Source organism: Adiantum capillus-veneris, chromosome 9 (genome assembly GCF_014529385.1).
Source record: "Adiantum capillus-veneris isolate H3 chromosome 9, ASM1452938v2, whole genome shotgun sequence".
NCBI classification, from domain to species: Eukaryota; Viridiplantae; Streptophyta; class Polypodiopsida; order Polypodiales; family Pteridaceae; genus Adiantum; species Adiantum capillus-veneris.
Genome location: NC_140939.1, coordinates 155,409,745 through 155,434,543, shown reverse-complemented (window position 1 = coordinate 155,434,543; position 24,799 = coordinate 155,409,745). Strand labels below are relative to the sequence as shown.

Below are 24,799 nucleotides of genomic sequence, written 5' to 3'. Positions count from 1 at the left end.
TCCTCAAGCACCTAAGAGACTAGCCATCTCATCGTGAAATGTCTCATGTGGATCCAAGAGTACCAAGTTCCTCTTTGCCTTCAAAATGACTCATAGTTGAGAATGATTAAGAGACTAGCATATTGGCAATTAGTATTGTGGGTAGGCCAAACTTTGCGAGGGGTTGAACTCTAGCTCTCACACAAGAGGGTTTTGATGATCATGCAGTCCAAAGTTTTACCCCCATCCTCTCTCTCTCTCTCTCTCTCTCTCTCTCTCTCTCTCTCGTGTTCATACAGAGCCTCTCTCTCCTCTCTCCTCTTAGCGCGGATCCGTATAGGCCGATCATGAGCAAGCGCAGTGGAATGTGAAGCAGCGGGAGAGGAAGATGGATCGCGATCGCTATGGGAGTCCTCTTATGGCGAGGCAACGGAGCAATGCAAGCAGCTCAAGTGGGGAGTCTCCGGTGCATCCAGCTGCTCGCCAATTACGTGCAGGTGCTCCTGGTGCTGGATCTCGTAGAGCTCCAAATTACACAGCAAAAGCGGCAGCTGCTCGGCTTGCCCAGGCCATGGCTTCTCAATCCAATGATGACGAAGAAGATGATGAACCTGGGTTTGCTTTTCCCAGTCGATTTCCAACCGGTCGTGCCCCTTCACCCCTGGTATGTACACCTTTTTCCATGTGTATGACTCTCTCTCTCTTTCTCCCAGTAAGGTCTTTCTTCATCTGGCAATCTGTACCATCAATGATCAAATCTGTACTGCATTGCCAAATCTTAATAGATGGGACCTTTCAATGGGTTATGAGGGTGCATTGCCAAACACATTAAAATCAGCAGCAGCCTTGGTCAGTTGGACTATCATGCCGCTATCAGTGTACATTCAAGTGTCAAGAATAATCCATGTATGTAGTTAAGACTAGCAGAGAAGCATGGATAAAGCATGCATCTAGCAGGCTTTCTCAGGTCTGCTATAATACATGCAATAAAAATGCACAATGCAGTTATCAACCCTAGAAAGTGCCACCATCATTACTGTTTTTAATCAATAATGGGCTAGGTGTTAATGCGTTTTATTTATTATGCAAAACTTCTGGATTGGCTTCAAGGTTGTGAAATGTGCTGATGATGTATTGGTAATGCTTTTGTCCACAAAACTAGTGGATTGATTTCAAGGGTTTGAAGTGTGATGATGTAAGGAATCGATGCAGAGGTTGAAGAATGCCTATCCTTGCATGAAGCGTGCAACTTCATGTCCATACAATGGCTCTTATCTATGCCCTTACTTATAATGTATAGGGCTTTATACAAAGCAAGGACATCGTGTAAATATTTAAATATATATTATGAATGACAATCTTCTATGTGCAAAAGAGTGAGATAGTAAGAAAGGGGTGATTATATGTAGTGGACATGCCATCAATAGCTATAGATTATAGGGAAAACTGTGAAGAAGACCGATCGGTCCTCCGCCCAAGACTGGGTTGAGCAAACATACTATCTCACTCTTGTACAGAATAGTGAGATAGTAAGAAAAAGGTGGAGATATTGTCAAGGGTGTAGCGGAAAAGGGTCAATCAGGTGATGAACTTGTATGCAACCGCAAGCAAACCTCCTCTCGGGACTGGGCAGCCAATAGATCTCAGATCTATTGTGACAGATTTCCTTGCACGCAAGCTCTTAGCGTGTACCGCCCATCGAACGGGCACGGGCAGCCAAGCAAGCACGCGTGCAAACACGCGTGTAGGGGCTCAATACGGAGGGGAAGGGAAGCACTAGAGAGGGAGAGAGATGCAATGCAAAACGTTAGAGAGAGAGAAAAAAGTTCTAGCAAGAGAGAGAGAGGCAGCACACTGCAAAACGCTAGAGATGGCAGGTGATGAAAAACCCTAGAGAGAGAGGCAACACAATGTAAAATGCTAGTAGGTGAAAATACTAGAGAGAGAGTGTGCCGTGCACTCTGCAATGATCACAACATACCAAGAGGACGCGGGGGGGGGGGGGGGGTGTTGCTAATTAGACTATTTTCTTATTTTTAATGATTAATCTCTTTTTTTAATGATATTTTATTATGTGCACTAAGAACTGTTAAAAGATTGTAGCTACATGAATTGCCATCAGGAACGGACAACTCTGATGTGTCATTTGATGGGTGACGGTAAACATCGCGAAGGAGTTTCCGTAAGTTCGGTGGAAAGGGCCGGGTTACGAGTGCCCCTGATGCGTCACATGATGGGTGACGGGTGCATCAGTAAGGGAGCATTCTGTAGGCTAAGGAGGAAATCCGAACTGAGTAAGAAAATACGCGTAAGAACGCAAGCACAAGAATAAAGATGGGTTCAATGAAGCTTTTTACGAAAAGCAGGAACAGTCGCGGGAGGACAGATGTTTTCCCGCGAGGAATCTGTGTCTGCATTGCATCTGTGTCGTGTCCTGCACTCGGGGACGCTTGGAATGTGTCCGTGTAGCATTATTTTAACTAACTGAGTGAGTTTTTAAAGTTTGAACAGACTCACACTTTATTTTATAAAGTGGCCGGTCACTTTAAAGTGACCAGCCCTTTTAATAATAAGATAAAGCAAGCAAGGCCCTTATAAAGAAAACCAGCGCAAAACCAAGACAGGGGGCTGATTTGCGATCTCTCTCTCTCCTCTCTCTAGAAAACGCGATCTTCTCTCTCCTCTCTCTAGGAGCGCCAAGCTCTGCTTTTGGACCCCTATTCCTGCCGGGTGTCAGACCCTATAAAAGGGTAGCCAGCGTTTCAGTTTAGGAAGAGCCGGAAGTAGCAAAAAAGCACCAGCGCTGGGAATCTGGAGTAGAGCCTGGCGATAGGATTTGCAAGTGTTCGCGTGACGACTGAGTACGGAGGTCGATTCTCCGAGCAAGAAGCGACAGGTATAAGGTGTTGATACGCATTGAGAATTGTTGCTCTGTGTGGTTTGTTTTGCAGGAATCTCCCGTCTTACGGGAAGGCCCTTCACGGGAAGTACGGCTTCACGCCTAAGTCCCTTACGGGAAAGTACGGCTTCACGCCTAAGTCCCTTACGGGAAAGCACGGCTTCGCGCCTAAGTCCCTTACGGGAAGGAACGGCCTTGTGCCCAAGCCCTTTACGGGAAAGCACGACCTTCGGGTCTAAGATTACAGAACGGAGGGGTTTCCTCGGGTTCTCGTGCTTGTATAAGAATTCTCCCTGAATAAAAGAATACTCTTAACGGGGGGGGGGGGACCAGCCCATCTTCTGGTCCCCAATACTGTGTCAATCTTCTCCCTTCTCTCATGTTTTTCAAAGAATTATAATTTTCAGATTTTCTAAGTGCTCGTATACGCTCCCGTTTTGTGACAGGGGGGAGCTGCCTATGTAGGACAATTGGTAAATTGCTCTACCTACTTGCAAAAAAACCTCACGACCCTAATAAGTGGGAAAAATGCTCATAAATATGTCAACTCATTGAAAGTGACCTACTACACATATTTAGTAGCATAATTGCAAAGAACTGGAGACTTTGACCCGTGAAAACCTAAGAACGGGGATACCACCTCATGCTAACAGCCTATTGGATGGACAACATCGTGGAGTGCATCGCTGAGAAAAGGTACGTCTACCTCAAGTACAGCCGAGCACAACCACAAAACAACCCCCACTACCTAAAGTGCTCCTAGGAGATACAGGAGCCACCACCGGACAGGAATCTGAACTCTAGCACCCCCCCCTCAACTCTTGGACTTGTTTTGAGCTGGCATGAGAGGATAAAATTGCCTATGGTAGAGGTTTGGTAAAGATATCAACTGGGTTATCTAGTCGGAGTACTCTAGTCGGATAGAGCCATCCTTTGTCTTCTCACGAACAAAATGGTACTGTATCTCTATATGCTTGGTTCGGGCAGGGAACACCGGATTCGTCGCAATGGCTATTCAACTCTGGTTGTCAGAGTACACAACGGTCGTCTACTGGGGAAATCCTATGTGCACAAGTAGCCTCCGTAACCACATCGACTCACATGAGACACAAATGTTTGAAGAGGCGAAATGCCTCATACTTGTGCTGTAGAAAGTATACCCAAGTAAACCGGTTGAAATCATCCACCAACATGAAATAAAGAGCCTTGCCGAGGGAAGGAGTTTGCATAGGTCCACAAAGGTCGGTGTGAATCAACTCCAAAAAGGCAATGGCTCGGCGTGTAGCAAGTCTTTGAATAGATTCTCGATGTTGCTTCCCACGAATGCAAGTAATGCATTTGCCATGCTTACTCCCAACATCTAGTAAGCTTGTAAGCATTTGCTCGCGAAAAGCAAGATGAAGAGCATCATTGTTCAAATGACCACATCTGTAATGCCAAAGATCGCCTTTGGGTATCCGTGTTGCTGAAGAAAGAGCATGGAGCTTGTAGAGTCCGTTCTCCACTGAGCCCCCTCTGACCTCCTTGCCGGATTCATGATCCCATATTGATACCGCATCCTTTGTAAAAATAACCTCCATGCCAAGCTTGCACACCTCGTGTAAGGTGCAGCGGAATGAATGTTGTATTTTCTCAAGATTAGTGATCTTTATTGCTCAAGGTTCCTTTTAGTTCTTTAGGGAAGGAGAGAGCCTTCCGTCTTATGGAGAGTGCTATGATCACGAACAAAGTGAGTGGATATTGTGCGTGCAAGTGAATGAGACTCAGAGAAGGAGAGAGAAGAGATACGACACGGAGAGGTTGTCAAACCCTCCTCCGAAGGCCCCACTCTCGTCGGCGAGAGTGGTCTATTCTTTGATTGCACAAAGGTGTACAATGCGAATGCAATGGACTGATGCAAGTTGGACTATGCCGATGACGACGACGGTGATGACGAGGACGACTTGATGGCTGAAATCTGGGATCTTCTAATCGCTGAATTCGGGGACTGTTTGGTGGCTGAAAATGGACTGTTTCGGGGCTGATTTGTGGCTGAATTTCACTGTCCTTGTCAGGGCTGACTTGGTGTGAGAAAATGCTGATCTAACTGTACATCTGGGCTGCGTTTCCTGTCATGAATGAAGGCTGAGAAAAACGATGGAATGGCATGGGTTTTCCTTGCTGAAACTGGCAGCAACATGCAGCAGATGCTAGCATTAGTTGTTTGCTGATTTGCTGAAGGAAACGCTGCAAAAGCTGAGGATTTGGCGATCATAAAAACGCTGGCTGTGGTATGCTGGAAGGGTAGAAAAACGCCAGGTAATGGGCTGATCTGGCGATGGCTGATTCTGGACAAAAACGCCAAGAGGAGGGGACCTTATGGCGATGGATATGATGCTGAGGGGGGTACTGTTGAGAAGTTGCCTGTTGAGCGGGAAGCTCCTGCTGCCTCTTCTGCCAGAAAGTGCTAACTTGGGTTTGCTTATATATTAACTTAGCAAAATTGCCCTACCTACTTTTGGTGGAAAGTCACTTAAAAATAATAAATGAAAATCCCAATAAATAGGAAAATAGGCTAAATGCACTGGAAAATTCCCCTAACTGATGCTAATGGATTCTGATGGGAATTCCAATGATCATGCTGTGTGCAACCGGAAGATATGCATCTATGCTAAGTGACTGGGCATGCACGGTCCACGAATAGACTCACAAAAGTGCCAGATCACTGCTAATCTAGACTTGACTGAACTGACTGAACCGTGCTGTGGTGTAGCTTGTCCACGGACACATAGGGTTGGGATGTGTCACGTGACATCCCCTCCTTTTCAAAGTGAGGTACTGGTACCGAACTGTATGGCGTCGAGGGAGATCGCCAACAGCATCCGGAATTTTGGAAGGGACTCTTCGCCGGCCCACTCTGATGTGTGGGTCGTGCGGTACTTGAACTTCATAAAGGTCTGCAACACTTCTTTGGGCCGCGCCGAAAGCGACACAAAGTCTTCGGAATCTCCTTTCTTGCTTCAACTTCTGCTAGAGTCCTGCTTCTTTCATCTTCAAGAATCTCCGTTGAAAATTTCTTGAAACCATCCACTTCCTATTCTAGACTGACTTGACTGAACTGAACCCTGATCATGTTGTAGCTTGTCTACGGACACATAGGGTTGGATGTGTCACGTGACATCCCCTCCTTTTCAAAGTGAGGTACTGGTACCGAACTGTATGGCGTCGAGGGAGATCGCCAATAGCATCCGGAATCCTGGAAAGGACTCTTTGCGAGCACACTCTGATGTGTGGGTCGTGCGATACTTGAACTTCTTAAAGGTCTGCAACGCTTGCTTCTTTGAGCCGTGCCGAAAGCGACACAAAGTCTTCTTGAATGCTTCCACTCGTCTAGAGTCATGTGTCTACTTTCTTCAAGAATCTTCGAGGCTGAAAATTCTTGAAACCACTTCCAACACAAAAACATGAACATACCTATTCCATGTAAAGTGACTGGGAAAAATCTTGTCTTCCTCAAAGACTGTGCATGCAACGTAGATGAACAAAGAGACAGAGTGCCAACCGTTCACCACACACACGCAAACAATGAGATCCAATCGTTCTCTTCTGATCTAAAGCAATCAATTGTGGCAATTCACAACGGAATTGCCCATGCTTGGTGCTCATACTTTCATGTGCTCTTTCTACAACTGTGTCGTGCCAAGGAAGAGACATGGAATGCGACTTCCTTGAATGCATACTTTTCAGCTTTTCATGAACAATCCGCGTACATTCGTGCTCATTCATGAGTGAAACGTGCTCAACGTACAATATGTCATGCCTAGGAAAAGGGATCACCAAAAGACGCTGACGAAAATACCGGAAACGATCACGAATGAAACACTCGAACAATGCGTGCATACTAATTATGCGAACTCATAATACTTTCTGTGAGGGTTCTTTGGACCGAGGCTCAAGAGCCAAGATCGGTTCTTCGTGATTGATCGAATTTGCAACGGGTTAGCTTCGCTAGAAAAAGCATCAACTAACTCATCATCCTTGTGAACAGTCACGTCATCTTCATGCAAATCATCATGTTTATCAGCAATCATATCTTGATCATGCAAATCATCATGCTTGTCATTGTCATCCAAATCATCATGCTCATCATTATCATTCAAATCATCATACGTATTATCCTGCAAATCCCGTGTGTCATGCTTTGGAGAAGAAGAGACTGAGAGAGTCTCCTTCTCTTGAATCCGTTCAATCTTTGCTTGCACATTAGCAATGAGAGAGGGAGAATGAACAACTTGCTCTCCACGAATGACAATGGGAGAGTCACTTTTGGCATTGAAAGTGAACGTATTTTCCGCCCAATCAATGAGAGGGTTATGCTTACGAAACCATCGAATGCCCAAAATCATATCACATTCTGAGAGAGGAGAGACAAAAAATTTTCTACGGAAAGCAGCTTGTTGAACTGCAAACAACACATCAAGGCACTCTTTTGTGATGAGAGAGTCCATACCGGGAGCGAAGCCAGAGACCTCGAGAGGAGATTTCTGACTAACCTCTAGGCGGGCTCTCTCAACAAGAGAGGGACTGATCACATCATGCATACTGCATGGGTCAAACAATATGACAAAACGCTGCCCTGTCATATGGCCATCACATTTAATGAGAGACTCATCAATGGGAGGGTCAGGAGAAACTTGGGGCACACTCGTGTTGTCATTGATTGCATTGACAGAGAAAGTGGGTTCTGTGGATTCTTTAGATTCATTAGAGTCAAGCTTAGGACATGTTCTTTTTATGTGACCCTTAATGTGACAATGAAAACAACGACCTTCCTTAGAATAAGTGCTTTGCTCTTCCGACGTGATGTATCCTCCTAAAATTCCTTGTGCTACCTTTTCATCTGGAGTGAGCTTAGGTTTAGCAATTGTGTTAGCCTTACCCTTGGGTTCATTCTGAGAGTTCTTTTCTGAGAGACTGTTGGAAGATTGGTTAGAAGAGTTACCGTTCTTACCATTCTTACCGTTCTAACCATTCTGAGGGTTCTGAGAAGTCTGAGAGGTACTTGTGGAAGTCTTGTTCTCCTTAGGCTTTCCCTTGTTGTGCTTCATCTCCTATGCGAGAGCAATCGCTACCGCCTTGTTGAGATCGATTGGATCGAGCACCTCGACATCGTACTTGATATACTCGTCCAATCCATAAAGGAATGCCTCCTTGCGCTCCACATTCGACTCGCGTAATTGGGTACCTAGCTGCAAAACACGATTAGAGAAAGACATAACTGGCATACCATTTCGCTTGAGAGCGCGCCAGTTGTCCTTCAATCGTGCGAGGTACTGAGGTGGCATAAACCGCGCCTTGAGCTTGTCTTGGAAATCAGCCCAATTGATGGAAAGGGGCGTGAATTTGTCGGCTTCCTCTAGGTGCGCGGCTAACTGTGCCTCTTGCGATGCGTGGTGTCAATTTATGGCATCACCGGCAAGGTACATGGCTGCCGTCAAAACTTTGCTATTTCCTGTCTTCTTAGCTGTCGCAAAATAAGCATTAAATTGATGCAACCAAGAATGAATAACCGTAGCATCCATCTTACCATCATACTTATTGAAAGTCAACTTCTTTGTGACTGGGTTGTTGGAGTCCGAATCGCGGCTTGTGCCACTGGAGGAACTACCAACATCTTTGGCTGGTTCGGACTTCGAGGTAAGAACTTGTCGAACCAATTCTCGAGTGCGTAGGTCTCTTTGAACCTCACGATCTGCCTCCAAGGCCGCTCGTCTTGCTTCGGCTTCCTCCTTTCCTTGTGCTTTTCTTTCTTTTCGTGCATCGCGCTCGCGTTCCAAAGCAATGCGATTCGCTTCTTGTTGTGCCAGTGCAATGCGATTCGCTTCTTGTTGTGCCAGCGCAATGCGAGTCGCTTCTTGTTGTTGTGCGAACGCAACTCGATTCGCTTCTTGTTGTTGTGCCATCATGTCGAACATCGACTTGACCATCGCCTCCATAGGATTTGGTACAACTCGTGGCATAGATGGAGAAGGGGGAGGGTCGGAAAAACCTCCTGGTGGGAAAAATTCTTCGTCGCCTCTCTCATGCTCATCACCTATATGCGAAGTATCCATTCTGCTTCGGGTGATGACCATGCACTATGATCTTTGGTTCTTGAGTTCACTAGGAACTTGGGTTCTTGCGGGTCTTGGGTTCTTGGGTTCTTGAGGTCTTGAGGTTCTTCTTTTGCTTGCAATCTGTGTTTGAGAAGAATCTTCTCTTCACCCGAGTTTTGCTCTTTTCTGCAGGCGCACCCCTTGGCGGCCTTGCGCTCACACCAAGGTTGCTTTTTCCCACCTCACGTCGATTGGCCGGCCGCTAAGTGTACGCTCCGCTCTCAATGAGTGAAAAGAGGCACAAGGGGAGGTTGGACAAGCCCTTCTTTCCTGGGATTCTTGTCACTCTTCAAAAACACGATTAGGAATCGCCACGCCCAAGTGAACTTGGGTTCGTGCGACCGCAACAAGCAAAAAAAAATTCTTGTGATTCTTTCCTTGAGTGATACAGAACACTGCCAAAGCTCTGATACCAATGTAAGGTGCAACGGAAAGAATGTTGTACTTTTCTCAAGATGAGCGCTCCGTAATGTGCTCAAGGTTCCCTTTGTTCTTAGGGAAGGGAGAGCCTTCCGTTCTTAATGAGAGAGTGCAATGATCACAAACAAAGTGAATGGACACTGTGTGTGAAAGTGTATGAGACTGAGATAGAGAGAGAAGAGAATACGACACCAAAGACGACGTAAAACCCTCCTTTGAAGGCCCCACTCTCGTTGGCGAGAGTGGTCTACTATCGATTGCACAAACTGGTACAAAGTGGATGCATGTGACTGATGCAAGTCTAGGCTAGGTTGATGTCGACGAAGGGGATAACGAGACCGACTCAAGGGCTGAAACTGATGCACTCTATCTGCTGTCCAAAACCGCCAATGGCTGAAATCTGCTGAAAACCAAAAACGCTGGTTTGGGGCTGATTCCTGCTGGCTGAAAACCGCTGTTTTGGGGCGGTCAAAACGCTGAAAATCTGCTGCTAAGCACTGCTGAAAACGCCAGGGATGTGGGCGATCATGGTATGCTGAAAAACACCAGCAAAGGGGTGATCTATGGCGATGAAGATCTACTGATGGAAAACGCTAGGGAAGGGGAGTCTTGGCGATGATGCTTGGCTGAAAACGCTAGGTACTGAGGGTGTTGATGGCGATGAGAATCTTGCTAAAAACGCTAGAGGCTGTGGTTTCTTGCTTGGAGGAAAAACACCACCAAGGGGGGGATCTTGTTGAGAGAGAGAGGGGGAACTTGCTGCCTGCGGCTTGTGTTCTCCTTCTCTTCTGCCAAATAGTGCTAGCCTAGTTTTGCTTATATACAAACTTACTCAATTTGCCCTACCTACTTTCCAACAAAAGTCACTTAAAAATAATAAGTGAAAAATGTAAAAAATAGGGAAAATAGGCCTATGCACTGTAAAAATACTATTGATGGGATCTGAGTGGAATCTGATGGTCATGCTGTGTGCAACCAAAGGATATGCATCTAATCTAAATGTCTGGACATGCACGGTCTGCGAACAGACTCACAAAAGTGCCAGATCACTTCCTATTCTAGACTGACTTGACTGAATTGAACCTTGATCATGTTGTAGCTTGTCCACGGACATATAGGGTTGGATGTGTCACGTGACATCACCCAGTTTCTGACAGTTCTACAAAAGACTCATCCTCAGATAGTTCGGACTCCGACGATCACAGGTTTTACGCAAAGAAGAAGCATTTCTATAAAGCCAACCAGTATGACTTCCTCGAAGATAAAAGCAAGAAAGTTAGAGAATTTAAAGAAGGTGGACAATCAATTAAGTTTGACACGTTTTTTGGATTTCGAGATGCTTGGAGGGCTTTGGCTTTCATATAGTAGTCTGACATAGCTTTTTCATGAGGGCATTACTCAGAGCACTCCAAGATTTCGGAGGGCTACCTCTTTCTTCAAGGGAAATGCTCGAACATGGTGGTCCACCCTCCTACTGAATAAGGAAGCTCCAGTTAAATGGTTGAAATTTAAGAGGCTTGGAATCATCTTCGGATGACCGAGGGAGATTCTCTAGACGCATACTGCGAGAGATTTTGGAGCTCTTTTCTGCGAGCTTCTTCATTTAAGAAGATCTCGTTTAAAGAACAGATTGAGCGGTTTTCTACGGAATTCCTATAGAGATCCGAGATCACTGCTTAGAACAAAAGTCAAATTCTATTCAAGAATTGATGGGTCATGCGAAACAGGGTTTTGCCATACATTCAGGCAATCTGACTTACCCCATTGATGAGATCTTGACTGAGAGAACCCAACAGACCTCAAAGTAGAAAGAAAAAGAGCCCTCAAGAAAAGAAAGACAAGGATTCACGACCCCGGCTCACTCCTCGAGAGAGAGCCAACTACATGAAAGAGGGGAAGTGTTTTGGATGCGGGGAACATGGGCACGTCTCCGCGAAGTGCCCTAAAAAGGCACAACAAGAACAGAATGAATACAAGCCATAGAGTTCGAGAGCAGCTGAGGAACGTGGGCGAAAAGGCAAGATGAAAGCAAGATTGGTTCCAGATTTCATGGTACTGACCCAAGCACGATTGATGAAAGTACAGAACTTTGCCGAGCTTGGGGCAAAGTGAAAGATCAAGAAGCCCTGATTTTCTTTTATGGAGGAGCCAAGGCCAACTTCATTATTCACATGAATTGGCGGCACTGCTCGAGATTACACCTGATCGGATGGGACCATAGTTCTAGCGGCACGCGACAAGGACGTGGCCATTACACCTGTCATTGGTAAATTGTGAAGCTGAAGGGCGAGTTTGTCCCTATTGTATCGGCTTCGATCGTTTCGAAATTAATGAAATCCAGTGTCACAAACTGCTGACGTGTCAAAGCCTTGAAGAATGGAGCCAACTTGCAGATCATGACCGAGGGGCCTAAACCCTAAGTGAAGAGGCAGAAGCAACAGAAGATGAACCCGCAATTCACGTTGGCCTACTGTTGATGTGGCAGATTGTACGGATTTTCGAAAATTGCGCTGACATGATGACGTGGCAGAACTGTACGGATTTTTGCGTTTCACACTGACAGTGCTAACGTGGCAGATTTCCGCAAAATGCGCTGACAGTGTTGACGTGGCATTTGTACGGAATTGACAGCTTTTTGGCATTGCTTTTGGACCAGAAGCTTTTGAGTTTGAAGGCTTTTCATGTAAACTGCTTTTTATAGGCCTTGAAGGGCCTTTAAATATGAGGTAGTGGGCTCATTCTCTCGCATGCTTCCTGGAGAAGGTGCAGAGTCTGGAGTTCCAGCTTGTATTGTGTTGATGCAATATAAAGAAATACTGAAAAGGGGCGCCAAGGTTCGGGGAATACTCTCCGGGGTGGAATTCCGCCACTCCGTGTCATGTGTGGTCTCTCTTTTAGTTCAGTTGTTATTTGAAGTGCTTAAAGTTGTTTAGTCTGTTCTTTTTTGTCACAAAGTGATGACGTGGCAGACAGCAGAAACCCTAATTTCTGCCAGAAACCCTAAAATTCCTGCAAACCCTAATTTCTGCCAGAAACCCTAATTTTCAGAAATCGCGGAGGCTGAAATTTAATTAATTAGTTAATTTTTTTTTTGGAAAATGATGAGCGATGCAAATTTCGCTTTTTCTCTACTTAAATGAGAAAGAGAGAGAGAATGCTTTTGCTTTCATGTTTTGACTCTATGTGAGAGAGAGAGAGAGCAATTGCTTTTGATTTGAAGCTTTTGGGGCTCTGCTTTTGGGCATCCCTTGTAACCTTTAAATTAGTGGTGAGGGCCTCACTTCTCAGAGCATCTGGACGCAGAGTCTGAGAGTGAAACCCTAACCGCTCTCTTGTACTTTGATGATTGATTAATATAAAAAGAAATACCGAAAGGGGCGCCAGTCTTTGGGGCCAATATCTCTAGGCACGGAACTCCGTCGGGCCAGTGCAAATCTATTGTGATCTGTGAATTGTTTTGAAGTGGTTATTTGGTGCTGTCGCGGTTGATTCTTGACTTAGAGTGTCCAAGTCTATTACAGTGGTATCAGAGCATGGCTGATTTCTCTTCTACGGGAAATCCGATCCCCGAATTTTTTTTCCGCGGCACCTATGGCTTCAGGCAATGATCAGTCGACTCCCTCTGCATTTGGAGATGCGGGCTGGGATCACAACGAAGATTCAGACAGAGAGTATGGCCCGCCTCGGCCTACTCAGGCGGAGCAAAGAGAGATGGAGCGTCGTCAATTGATTGGCGATGCAACAAAGATGATGCTCAATTTTGCCGAGGATCCGAAGATGGCAAAATATATGAACCAGACCTCTTTGAAAGAGGTACAGATGGAGTGGCAGAGAACCACAACACCACTCCCGAAACCCGCTCTCAAGAAACCTTCTGCCTCCAAGAAAATATACGGAGCAAGAACTGGAGAACGTGGTTGATGCACGGATTGCTCAGCTTTTCGACGTGCAAAAGAAAGACAAAAAGCACGGCAAAAAGCAGAAGAAAGGCTCTGACTTCCCGGGATATTTGGGTCGTCGGTTGACATTTGACAAGGCAAAGAAACGGAAGAAGCGTGTTCGATTTGAAGGAGTACCCAGTTCTTCTTCTTCTTCTTCTGACAGCTCTTCTAGCTCCTCGGATTAGAGCGAAGAAGACAGAAAAAGCAAATAGCGAAGCAAGACACAAAGCTTTGGAACGGGCAAGAAAAAGGCAAAGAAGGCTACATCTCGCCCAGAGACTGACAGTTCTACTGAGGACTCGTCTACAGACAGCTCAGATTCCGATGACGGAAAGTTTTATGCGAACAAGAAGAATTTTTACGAAGCCAACCAGTATGACTTTCTCGAAGATAAAAGCAAGAAAGTTCGAGAGTTTAAGGAAGGTGGCCACTCGATCAAGTTTGATACTTTTTCAGGATACTCGGATGCTTCGAAGGCTGTGTCTTTTTTCAGCAGTTTGACATCGCTTTCGCGGGAGGACGCTATTCAGAGCACTCCAAGATTCAGAGAGCTGCCTCTTACTTTAAGAGGAATGCTCGTACTTGGTGGTCCACGCTTCTTTTAAACAAGACTGCGCCAGTTAAATGGCTGAAATTTAAGAAGCTTTTTATTTCTTCTTGGTTGACGCAAGAATATGAACGAGATGTACGAGCTGCTTGGAACCATCTTCGGATGACCAAGAAAGATACAATCAATTCTTATTGTGAAAGATGCTGGAGCTCTTTTCTACCCGCCTCTTCATTCAAGAAGATCTCGTTCAGAGAACAAATTGAGCGGTTTACCTTGGGTCTACCTACAGAGATCCGAGATCACTGCTTGGAACAGAAGTCAGCTTCTATTCAAGAGTTGATGAGTCATGCGAAGCGGGGCTTTGCCATTCACTCTGGCAGTTTGACCTACCCCACAGATAAGGCCATGACACAACGAGCCGAACAGACTTCTGGGAATGAAAGTAGAAAGAAACAAAGCAACCCAGAGAAAAAAAAAAAAAGGATGCACTACCCAAGCTTACTCTCGAGGAGAGAGCTCGCTTCATCAGAGAGGAGAAGTGCTTTGGATGCGGGGAACATGGACATATTTCCGCAAAGTGCCCTGATAAGGCATAGAAAGAATAGAATGATAAAGACGACGACAGGTCTGAGAGTTCGAGAGCAGCTGAGGAATGTGGCAGAAAAGGCAGATAGAAAAGCAGAACTGGTACCACATGGCGTGGGACCTGCACCGAATCTAATGAATGAAAGTACAAACTTTGCCGCTTTCGGGGCAAAGTGAAGGATCAGGAAGCTCTTTTGAAGGAGCCAAGGCCAACTTCTTTTCACTTGGAATTGGCGGCTCGATTTGGAACTACGTCCGACAGACTAACGCCACAGGCGGAGGTAGTTCGACTGGCACCCGGATGGGATGTTGCCATTACACCGAGCATTGGCAAACTTTGTTTGCAATGACAGGGGTGTTCAGGGCACGCGAGTGACGTTCTACTCGGGATCCCTTGGTACCACAAGAACTACGCCGTGGTTGACTACCGGGCCGAGAAAGCGACTTTGATAAATGAAGGGCTTAGAGATTGTACTTGATGAACTTCAGTTCTCTTACTCATTCTTTTGGGAGAACTGAACGATGGATAAAGGTTGAATATGTTTTGACCTGAAGAAAAGAACGCCAAGATTTTTTTCTCCACGCTCATGCCGATTGCTTTTAAGAGGGCCTGAAGATCATACCATTGATCTGATATCTGGAAGCTCGCCACCGAATTGGCCACCTTATCGTGTGAGCCGGGTACAGAATGAAAAAATTATGAACTCAGTGAAAGACCTCTTGGAAAAGGGTCTTGTCCAGCCTAGTACTTCACCGTATTGCTCTCCAGTGTTGTTGGTTTTGAAGAAAGACGGATCTTGGAGAATGTGCATCGATTATAGCACTCTCAACGAAATCACCATCAAGAACAGATTTCCGATTCCTAGGATCGATGATATACTCGACAGGTTACAGGGATCCTCATGCTTTAGCAGGATTGACTTGAAGAGTGGATATCATCAGATCAGGATAGCACCAGGAGATGTCTACAAGACAGCTTTTCGGATGACTTTTGGGTTATTTGAGTTTTTGGTGATGCCTTTTGGCTTAACCAATGCTCCTGCGACATTTAACCGGATGATGGACAGGATTTTTCGAGAGTACAGGCTATTTGTTGGCACTTTCTTTGACGACATCATTGTTTTCTCCAAGAATGAGGCAGAACACAGAGATCATCTGCTTCAAGTCTTTCAGGCATTACGAGATCACACATTAGTGATTAATGCTAAGAAAAGTGAATTTTTCCTACCAGAGATACACTTTTTGGGACACATTGTGTCAGCAGCACAGCAGGAGTGCAAATGGACCCGGCCAAGATAGAGACTATCCGTGATTGGCCCGATTTGAGGAATGTCCATGAAGTTAGAAGCTTCTTGGGATTGTGTTCGTACTACAGGCGGTTCATACGAAAGTTTGCAGAGGTTGCTTCCCCTTTGCATACCTTGACACAGAAAGGAGTACCTTTTTCGTGGGGACCCACAGAGGTGACTGCCTTTTGGACATTGAAAGAGAAATTGACTACGGGACCTATTTTGACTTTGTCGGACTTGCAGAAGTCATTTGAAGTATATTGTGATGCTTGTGGTCGTAGTCTGGGTGCGGTCTTGATGCAAGAAGGCCATGTCATAGCTTACGAGAGCCGTTTGTTCTCTAGGCCGGAGATGACAGCACAGATCTATGGGAAAGAGCTTTTGGCGGTTATCCACGCTCTTACTCAGTGGCAGCATTACCTACTCGGAGCGGATTTTACTGTCTTTACAGACCATCAGAGTTTGTGCTACTTCTTGTCACCGAAGTAGCTTTCGGAAAAGCAGATGCGGTGAGCAAACATCTTGTCACAGTTCCACTTCCAGATTGTCCATGTGCAGGGACAAAAGATTGTAGTGGCAGATGCTTTGTCTCGGAAACCGTTGGTTCTGGCTATTTCTGCGATACATCATAGGAGCTTCGAGGATATGGTCGATCAGTATGCCACAGATACAGATTTTGCAGATATTTTCACACGGATACGGGATGGGGAGACAGTAGCTGGATACTCCCTTCGGGAAGGCTACTTGATGAAAAAGACTATGTTGTGCGTTACACAGCCGTTGAGGGAAAAGGTTATGACTGATTGCCACTGTCCACCTTTTACGGGTCACCGCGGCATTGCTACCACCATGAAAGGGGTAGAGAGAGATTTCTTTTGGCGGAGACTGAAGAAGGATGTGGAAGAGTTTGTGCGCAGGTGCTTGGTATGCCAGAAGGTCAAGTTTGACAGGCATAAGGCACAGGGATTGTTATAGCCTTTACCCATACCCACCCGCCCCTGGGAAAATATTGAAATGGATTTCATTTTTTTGATCTCTCGAGAATACAGAATGATCACGATGATTTTCCGATTACATGGCACGCCTGAGACAATTGTCTCCGACAAAGACCCCAGATTTATGAGTTTGTTTTGGAAGGCGATTTGAGAGAACATTGGCACGCAGTTGCAGTTCTCGTCATCGTTCCACTTGCAGACTGACGGGCAATTTGAGATTGCCAATTAAGTGATTTTAGATTTATTGAAGTCTTGTATCCTCGGATCAGAAGACTCAATGGAAAAAGAACTTACCTTTGGTGGAATTTGCCTACAATAACACGATACACTCTTCGACGGGGAAGACGCCATGTGAGATTGTTGAAACTGCTGCGAAGGTTCCATCCTTCTTGAGCACGAAAGATTAGAAATTTGAAGCGGATGAATATTCGCGAGACTTGGATACGGCTTTTGCCAAGGTTCGCGAGACTTTACAAGAGTCTCAAGAACGACAGAAAAAGGCAGCGGATCGCCATCGTCGCGAATGGAAACTGAAGGAGGATGATTGGGTGCTCTTACTTTTGAGAAAGCACGCCTGCGAAAGAAAAAGGGAAAGGAGAGGCTTTTTCCAAAGCTTAGTATGTGATACTACGGACCTTTCCAGATCACTGACAAGATAAATGATGTCTCCTTCCGATTGGAACTGCCAGATACTTGGAGGATTCATAATGCATTGCATGTGAGTCTCTTGAACCCTGTTAAGGGTGATGTGCCTGATGATGGGGAGCGTGATGAGCAACCCGCAGTGGAAGAAAACGAGGAGATCCTTGTTCCTGAACAGATTTTGGCACATAATGATACGAAGAAAGATAAAGTCCGAAGGCGGTTCTTGGTTTAGTTCAAGAACTTTCCTGCATTTGATGCGAAGTGGATGGAGGAGGAGGACCTAGCAGATACTCCTCGGATTGAGAAACTTTACCTCGATGCTTTGGTTTAGCATAGTCTACTCCAAACGGAACCCATAATTCAGCTTGGCCGGAGATCTGGTGCAGTGGGATGCACAAGAGGGGAGTTACTCCACTCCTTTGTCAACAGATGCCTCGATTTTGATACTAAAGTCACTGATGTCTCTTTGAGCTTCAGGGATACTGAGAGCTGACAGTATTCAGCTGGATGACTTTATGAAATGGAATTCCTGATTATGATACTGATTTGTTCTTGACTTCTTGTGAGTGCAGGAACTGATAGACGAAATGACTGCAGCATTTTGGTCTACGTAATCTCGAATAGACATGGTTGCAATAGGGGCTAGACAATCGGACATCGTTGAGGTCCCGATTGGACCTAGATGTGATGGCTAGCTACATTGCCGATAAATCATGGTCTAAGATCCGAATGAATGTTGAATGTCATGTGATGTCCTATGATGTCTGGTGATGTCCTGTGATGTCGTGTGATGTGACTGTCGATTTTGTACATGTGCTAGATGTGTGTTCCTAGTACGTAGGTACTAACAGTCAGTGTCTGCTAAGACGGTTTATGGCTTTTGTCGGTTTTGCAGGCGTAATCGCGGTCGATTACAATGCTTTCAAGAGGGGGGTATGTCACAAAGTGATGATGTGGCGGACAACAAAAACCCTAATTTCTGCCAAAAACCCTAATTTTCGGAAATCGCGGAGGCTGAAATTTTAATTTTTTTTTTTTGGAAAATGATGAGCGACGCAAATTTCGCTTTTTCTCTACTTAAATGAGAAAGAGAGAGAGAATGCTTTTGCTTTCATGTTTTGACTCTATGTGAGAGAGAGAGAGCAATTGCTTTTGATTTGAAGCTTTTGGGGCTCTGCTTTTGGGCATCCCTTGTAACCTTTAAGTTAGTGGTGAGGGCCTCACTTCTCAGAGCATCTGGACGCAAAGTCTGAGAGTGAAACCCTAACCGCTCTCTTGTACTTTGATGATTGATTAATATAAAAAGAAATACCGAAAGGGGCTGCTGAAATCCAAAAACGCTAGGGCTGAAATTGGTCCTTCTGTCGCCGGGGTTCTGCAAATGCAAAAACGCTAGACTGATCTGCTGTGTCGTGATGACGCCGGGGCTGATCTGCTGTGCACAAATCGCCAAGGCTGATCTGATGCAAAAACGCTAGGTCTTCTGTGGAGAAAACGCCAAAGTAGTCGCGGGGGTTGGTCTTGCTGAGAAGTTGCTTGTTGAGCAAGGTGCTCCTGCTGCCTCTTTTGCCAGAAAGTGCTAACTTTGGTTTGCTTATATATTAACTTAGCAAAATTGCCCTACCTACTTTTGTAGGAAAGTCACTTAAAAATAATAAGTGAAAATCCCAATAAATAGGAAAATAGGCTAAATGCACTGAAAAATTCCCCTAACTGATGCTAATGGATTTTGATGGGAATTCCGATGATCATGTTGTGTGCAACCGGAGGATATGCATCTATGCTAAGTGACTGGGCATGCACGGTCTACGAATAGACTCACAAAAGTGCCATATCACTGCTAATCTAGACTTGACTGAACTGACTGAACCCTCCTGTGGTGTAGCTTGTCCACGGACACATAGGGTTGGGATGTGTCACGTGACATCCCCTCCTTTTCAAAGTGAGGTACTGGTACCGAACTGTATGGCGTCGAGGGAGATCGCCAACAGCATCCGGAATTTTGGAAGGGACTCTTCGCGGGCCCACTCTGATGTGTGGGTCGTGCGGTACTTGAACTTCATAAAGGTTTGCAACGCTTGCTTCTTTGGGCCGCGCCGAAAGCGACACAAAGTCTTCTGAAATTCCTTTCTTGCTTCAACTTCGTCTAGAGAGCTGCTTTCTTCTTCTTCAAGAATCTCCATGGTTGAAAATTCCTTAAACCATCTCCAACACAAAACCATGAACATACCCATTCCATGTAAAGTGAAGGAAAAAAATCTTGTCTTCTCTAAAGACTGTATGCAATGTAGACGAACATAAAGATGGAGTGACAACCCGTTCATCAAACACATGCAAACAATGCGCTCGAATCTTTTCTGTTTGATCAAAATCAAATAACTGTGGCAAATCACAATGGAAATGCCCATGCTTGGTGCTCATACAATCATGTGATCTTTCGGAAACTGTGTCATGCCAAGGAAGAGACATGGAATGCGACTTCCTGACATACAAACTTTTCAACTTTTCATGCACAATCCGCATACATGCGTGCTCATCCATGAGAGAAACGTGCTCAACATACACTATGTCATACGTAGGAAAAGGGATCACATAACGATGCTGACTAAAATACAGGAAAACTTCACGAATGAAACACTTGAACAATGCGTGCGTATCAATCATGCGAACACATAATACTTCTTGTGATGGTTCTTTGGACCAAGGCTCGAGAGTCAAGATCGCTTCTTCAGAATCTATCGAATCTTCTTGTGGGGGATCTGTGGACCTCGACTCGAAAGCCAAGATCGATTCTTCCTGAATGATCGAATCGTCATGTGGGGGTTCATTAGACCTCGACTCGAAAGCCAAGATCGGATCTTCGTCATTGATCGAATCTACAACGAGGTTAGTTTTGCTAGGAAAAGCATCCACTAACACATGATCCTTGTGAACAATCACATCGTCTTCATGCAACTCATCATGCTTGTGAGAAATCACATCTTGATCATGCAAATCATCATGCTTGTCATTGTCATCCAAATCATTATGCAAATCATTGGCATCCAAATCATCATGCTTATCATTGTGCTTCAAATCATCATGCTTATCTTTGTCCTCCAAATCATCATGCTTGTCATTCAAATCATCATGCAAATCATTGTCATTCAATTCATCATGCTTCTCATAATCATTCAATTCATCATGCTTCTCATCATCATGCAAATCATTATCAATCAAATCATCATGCTGCTTCACACAATCATGCAAATCCTGTGTATCATGCTTTGGAGAAGAAGAGACTGAGAGAGTCTCCTTTTCCTGATTCTGTTGCATCTGTGTCCGAGCTTGAGAAAAGAGTCGCAATAACTCTTGCATTTGTGCTTTGTTCTCGTGATAAAATTCTGCTTATATGGCTGCCCTTCGTTCTTGGTACTGACGCTCGATGGCTGCCATATCTTCTTCGTAGGCTTTTCTTTCTGCTTCTCTTTCTTGGTCCAACTCCTCCATAGGAGTTAGTGCAATCTTTGTCGTAGATGGGAAAGGGTCGGAAAAACCTCCTGGTGAGGAAAATTCTTCTTCGCCTCTCTCATGCTCATCACCTCCAAGCGAAGTATCCATTCCGCTTCGAGTGATGACCATTCTGCAATCGTGGGTTCTTGTGGGTTCTTGGGTTCTGAAGTCCACGAGGAACTTGGGTTCTTGGGGGTCGTGGGTTCTTAAGTTCACGAGGAACTTGGGTTCTTGGGGATCTTGAGGTTCTTGAGGTTTTCTTTCGCTTGCAAATCGCGTTGGAGAAGGATCTTCTCTTCACCCGAGTTCTACTCTTTTCTGCGGGCGCACCCCTTGGCGGCCTTGCGCTCACACCAAGGTTGCTTTTTCCCACCTCACGTCGATTGGCCTGCCGCTAAGTGCACGGTCCGCTCTCAATGAGTGAAAAGAGACACAAGGGGAGGCTGGACAAGCCCTTCTTTCTTGGGATTCTTGTCACTCTTCAACAAAACACGATTAGGAATCGCCACGCCCAAGTAAACTTGGGTTCGTGCGATCGTAACAAGCAAAAAAAATTCTTGTGGTTCTTGTGGTTCTTTCCTTGAGTAATGCAGAACACTTCCAAAGCTCTGATACCAATGTTAGGTGCAGCGGAATGAATGTTGTATTTTCTCAAGATTAGTGATCTTAATTGCTCAAGGTTCCTTTTAATTCTTAGGGAAAGAGAGAGCTTTCCGTCTTATGGAGAGTGCTATGATCACGAACAAAGTGAGTGGATATTGTGCGTGCAAGTGAATGAGACTGAGAGAAGGAGAGAGAAGAGATACGACACCGAGGGGTTGTAAAACCCTCCTCCGAAGGCCCCACTCTCGTCGGCGAGAGTGGTCTATTCTTTGATTGCACAAAGGTGTACAATGCGTATGCAATGGGCTATGCAACTTGGTCTATGCCGATGATGATGACGGTGACGACGACGACGATGGCTGAAATCTGAGATCTTCTAATCGCTGAATTTCGGGACTGTTTCGGTGGCTGAAAATGACTGTTTTGGCTGCGTTTTCTTGGCTGAAAAATGAGGTTTCTTAGGGCTGAAAACTGATGGTCTGTACGGGCTGAATCTGATACACTTTAGGTGAATAATGCCGGTCTTAATTTGCTGCTGAAATACAAAAACGCCAGGGCTGAAATTGGTGCTTCTGTCACCGGGGTTCTGCAAATGCAAAAACGTTAGGCTGATCTGTTGTGTCGTGATGACGCCGGGGCTGATCTGCTGTGCACAAATCGCCAAGGCTGATTTGATGCAAAAACGCTAGGTCTTCTGTGGAGAAAACGCCAGAGTAGTCGTGGGGGTTGGTCTTGCTGAGAAGTTGCCTGTTGAGCAAGGTGCTCCTGCTGCCTCTTCTGCCAGAAAGTGCTAACTTTGGTTTTCCTATATATTAACTTAGCAAAATTGCCCTACCTACTTTAGTAGGAAAGTCACTTAAAAATAATAAGTGAAAATCCCAATAAATAGGAAAATAGGCTAAATGCACTGGAAAATTCCCCTAACTGATGCTAATGGATTCTGATGGGAATTCCGATGATCATGTTGTGTGCAACCGGAGGATATGCATCTATGCTAAGTGACTGGGCATGCACGGTCTACGAATAGACTCACAAAAGTGCTAGATCACTGCTAATCTAGACTATTGAACTGACTGAACCTTGCTGTGGTGTAGCTTGTCCACGGACACATAGGGTTGGGATGTGTCACGTGACACCGGACCTATTAGCCACTCCCACCCTTACTTCATCGCGCATCGGGCGCGCTCCCATCTTCACCGCTCATTTTTACAGGACATAAGCCAAAAATATCACTTGCAAGAGAAGGATCCAAGATTTGTTTCGAGTCACTGTTTTTATCAAAAGCAGTGGCATGCAGATATTAATATCTATAGCTACCATGCCGCACACTTCTAAGGACTTGGCAAGCTTTCAAGAAAAAATTTGCCCGAAGTTAAATGGTTTCTGACATCTTCCTTTGGAGTGCAACTTCTGGCAGAGTGGGGTATCTTGAAATGCTTGCCATGAAAACCCTAGCAGATTATAACTTGAAATTTCTCGACATCTCTCCGTAGATATCTCTTCACGAGCAGATATGTGCTCGGCTACGACCTTATGGAAGGAACCTAACTCTAATTTTTGGTGCAGGTTTCAGGATGGAAAGTCATTCGACTTTTCGAGCTCGGCTGATGTTGAGATTACTTTTTAAGTTTGAGTTCTGTTTGAGAACTTGTTTGGTGATCTTGTTTGAAATGGATGGTATTCGTTTTGAACTTATCTTGGTGCCGATTTGAAATGTTTGATTCTGGTTTTAATGTTGGTTTCATTGATTGGTGATTTTACTCCCAGGTGGAGAAGTGAGAAATAATGTTTTGGTATTGTTTGAACCTCGGAACGACGCAGGCCGATGCTTGGGGAGCGTTTCGTTGTATGTTTGAAAACCTCGAAACGATGCAGGCCGATGCCTAGGGAGCGTTCCGTTGTATGCTAGAAAACCTCCGAACGATGCAGGCCGATGCTTGGGGAGCGTTTGGTTGTATGCTTGAACCTCCAAGTGACGCAGATTGCGGTGTGGGGAGCGTTTGGTTGTATAGTCCTCTGAGCTCATGGTCTGAACCTTTATAGGTTATTTGCGGGGGGAGTGATGAGGTAGTCGTTGAGTAGCTTCATACCATAGACCGTTTGTCTCGGGGGAGTGCTTAGCGGCGCTGTTTGTTGTGTCTTGTAACATGCATATGTGAGCATTTGTGTTGCATTGTGGTGTGCCAAATACTGAATATTCCTAATTGGATGAGATTGCCTGGGTATGTAATCTTAGTGCATCAAGACACCCGTGCAAGATTAGTGCGGTCTGGGTGTGATGGTTAATTTTACTACACCGGAATATCAAGAGTTCCGATCTGGACGAAAGGAGAAGCCGCCAACTCCTTAACAAAAGAGCCAAAAGGAGAAGCAAACTCCTTGATCAAAAGAGCCGAAAGGAGAAGCTAACTCCTTAACAAAAAGAGAAAACTGAATGTCCCTCGGAAATTTTTGAGCTAACTTGAGTTGTTTTGTAGATATGTTGTAATCACAGACAATTACGCTCTTTCAAGAAGGGGAGATGTCACAAACTGTTGACGTGTCAAAGTCCTGAAGAATGGAGCCAACTTGCAGATCATGGCCGAGGGGCCTAAACCCTAAGTGAAGAGGCAGAAGTAGCAGAAGATGAACCCTGCTAACGTGGTAGATTGTACGGATTTCTGGAAATTGCGCTGATATGATGATGTGGCAGAACTGTACGGATATTCGCGTTTCACGCTGACAGTGCTGACGTGGCAGATTTTCGCAAAACGCGCTAACAATGTCAACATGGCAGTTGTAATAAATTCCGTGATTTACGCTGACAGCTTTTTGGATATGAGGTTCATTCTCTGGCATGCTTCCTGGAAAAGGTGCAGAGTCTGGAGTTCCGGCTTGTACTATGTTGATGCAATATAAAGAAATACCGAAAGGGGCGCCAAGGTTTGGGGCCAATACTCTCTGGGGTGGAATTCCGCCACTCTGTGTCGCGCGCGGTCTCTCTCTTTCAGTTCAATTGTTATTTGAAGTGCTTAAAGTTGTTCAGTCTATTCTTTTCTATTGGCACGTGGTGCCCGTCTTGTGACATTCAGTCTATTTGTTTACTCGATCTTTTTGAAAGCGTTGAATGATTAACATAGGACAAATATGTCTGAACTTGATAAAGAACGCCAAGATTTTCTCCACACTCATGCCGATTGCTTTTTTGAGGGCCTGCCGGGTGGGTTGCCACTAGCTCGTCTTGAAGATCATACCATTGATCTGATACCTGGAAGCACACCACCGAAC

At 45.2% G+C, this 24,799-nt stretch overlaps 1 protein-coding gene and 1 pseudogene across 2 annotated transcripts in view; one reads left to right on the top strand and one right to left on the bottom strand.

The window, feature by feature from the left end:
• Positions 1–223: 223 nt before the first annotated feature.
• Positions 224–24,799, top strand: part of LOC147451432 (uncharacterized) — a 59,202-nt gene continuing 34,626 nt past the window's right edge. Inside the window, exon 1 of one of the 2 annotated variants that reach the window (XM_086520341.1) lies at positions 224–643. In XM_086520341.1, the coding sequence (XP_086376467.1) occupies positions 368–643 (276 nt within the window). In that variant the 5' untranslated portion in view covers positions 224–367. The remainder of the gene's footprint in view (positions 644–24,799) is intronic. The other variant, XM_086520340.1, reaches the window with a different exon arrangement.
• Positions 3,976–21,037, bottom strand: LOC147451433 (uncharacterized; annotated as a pseudogene).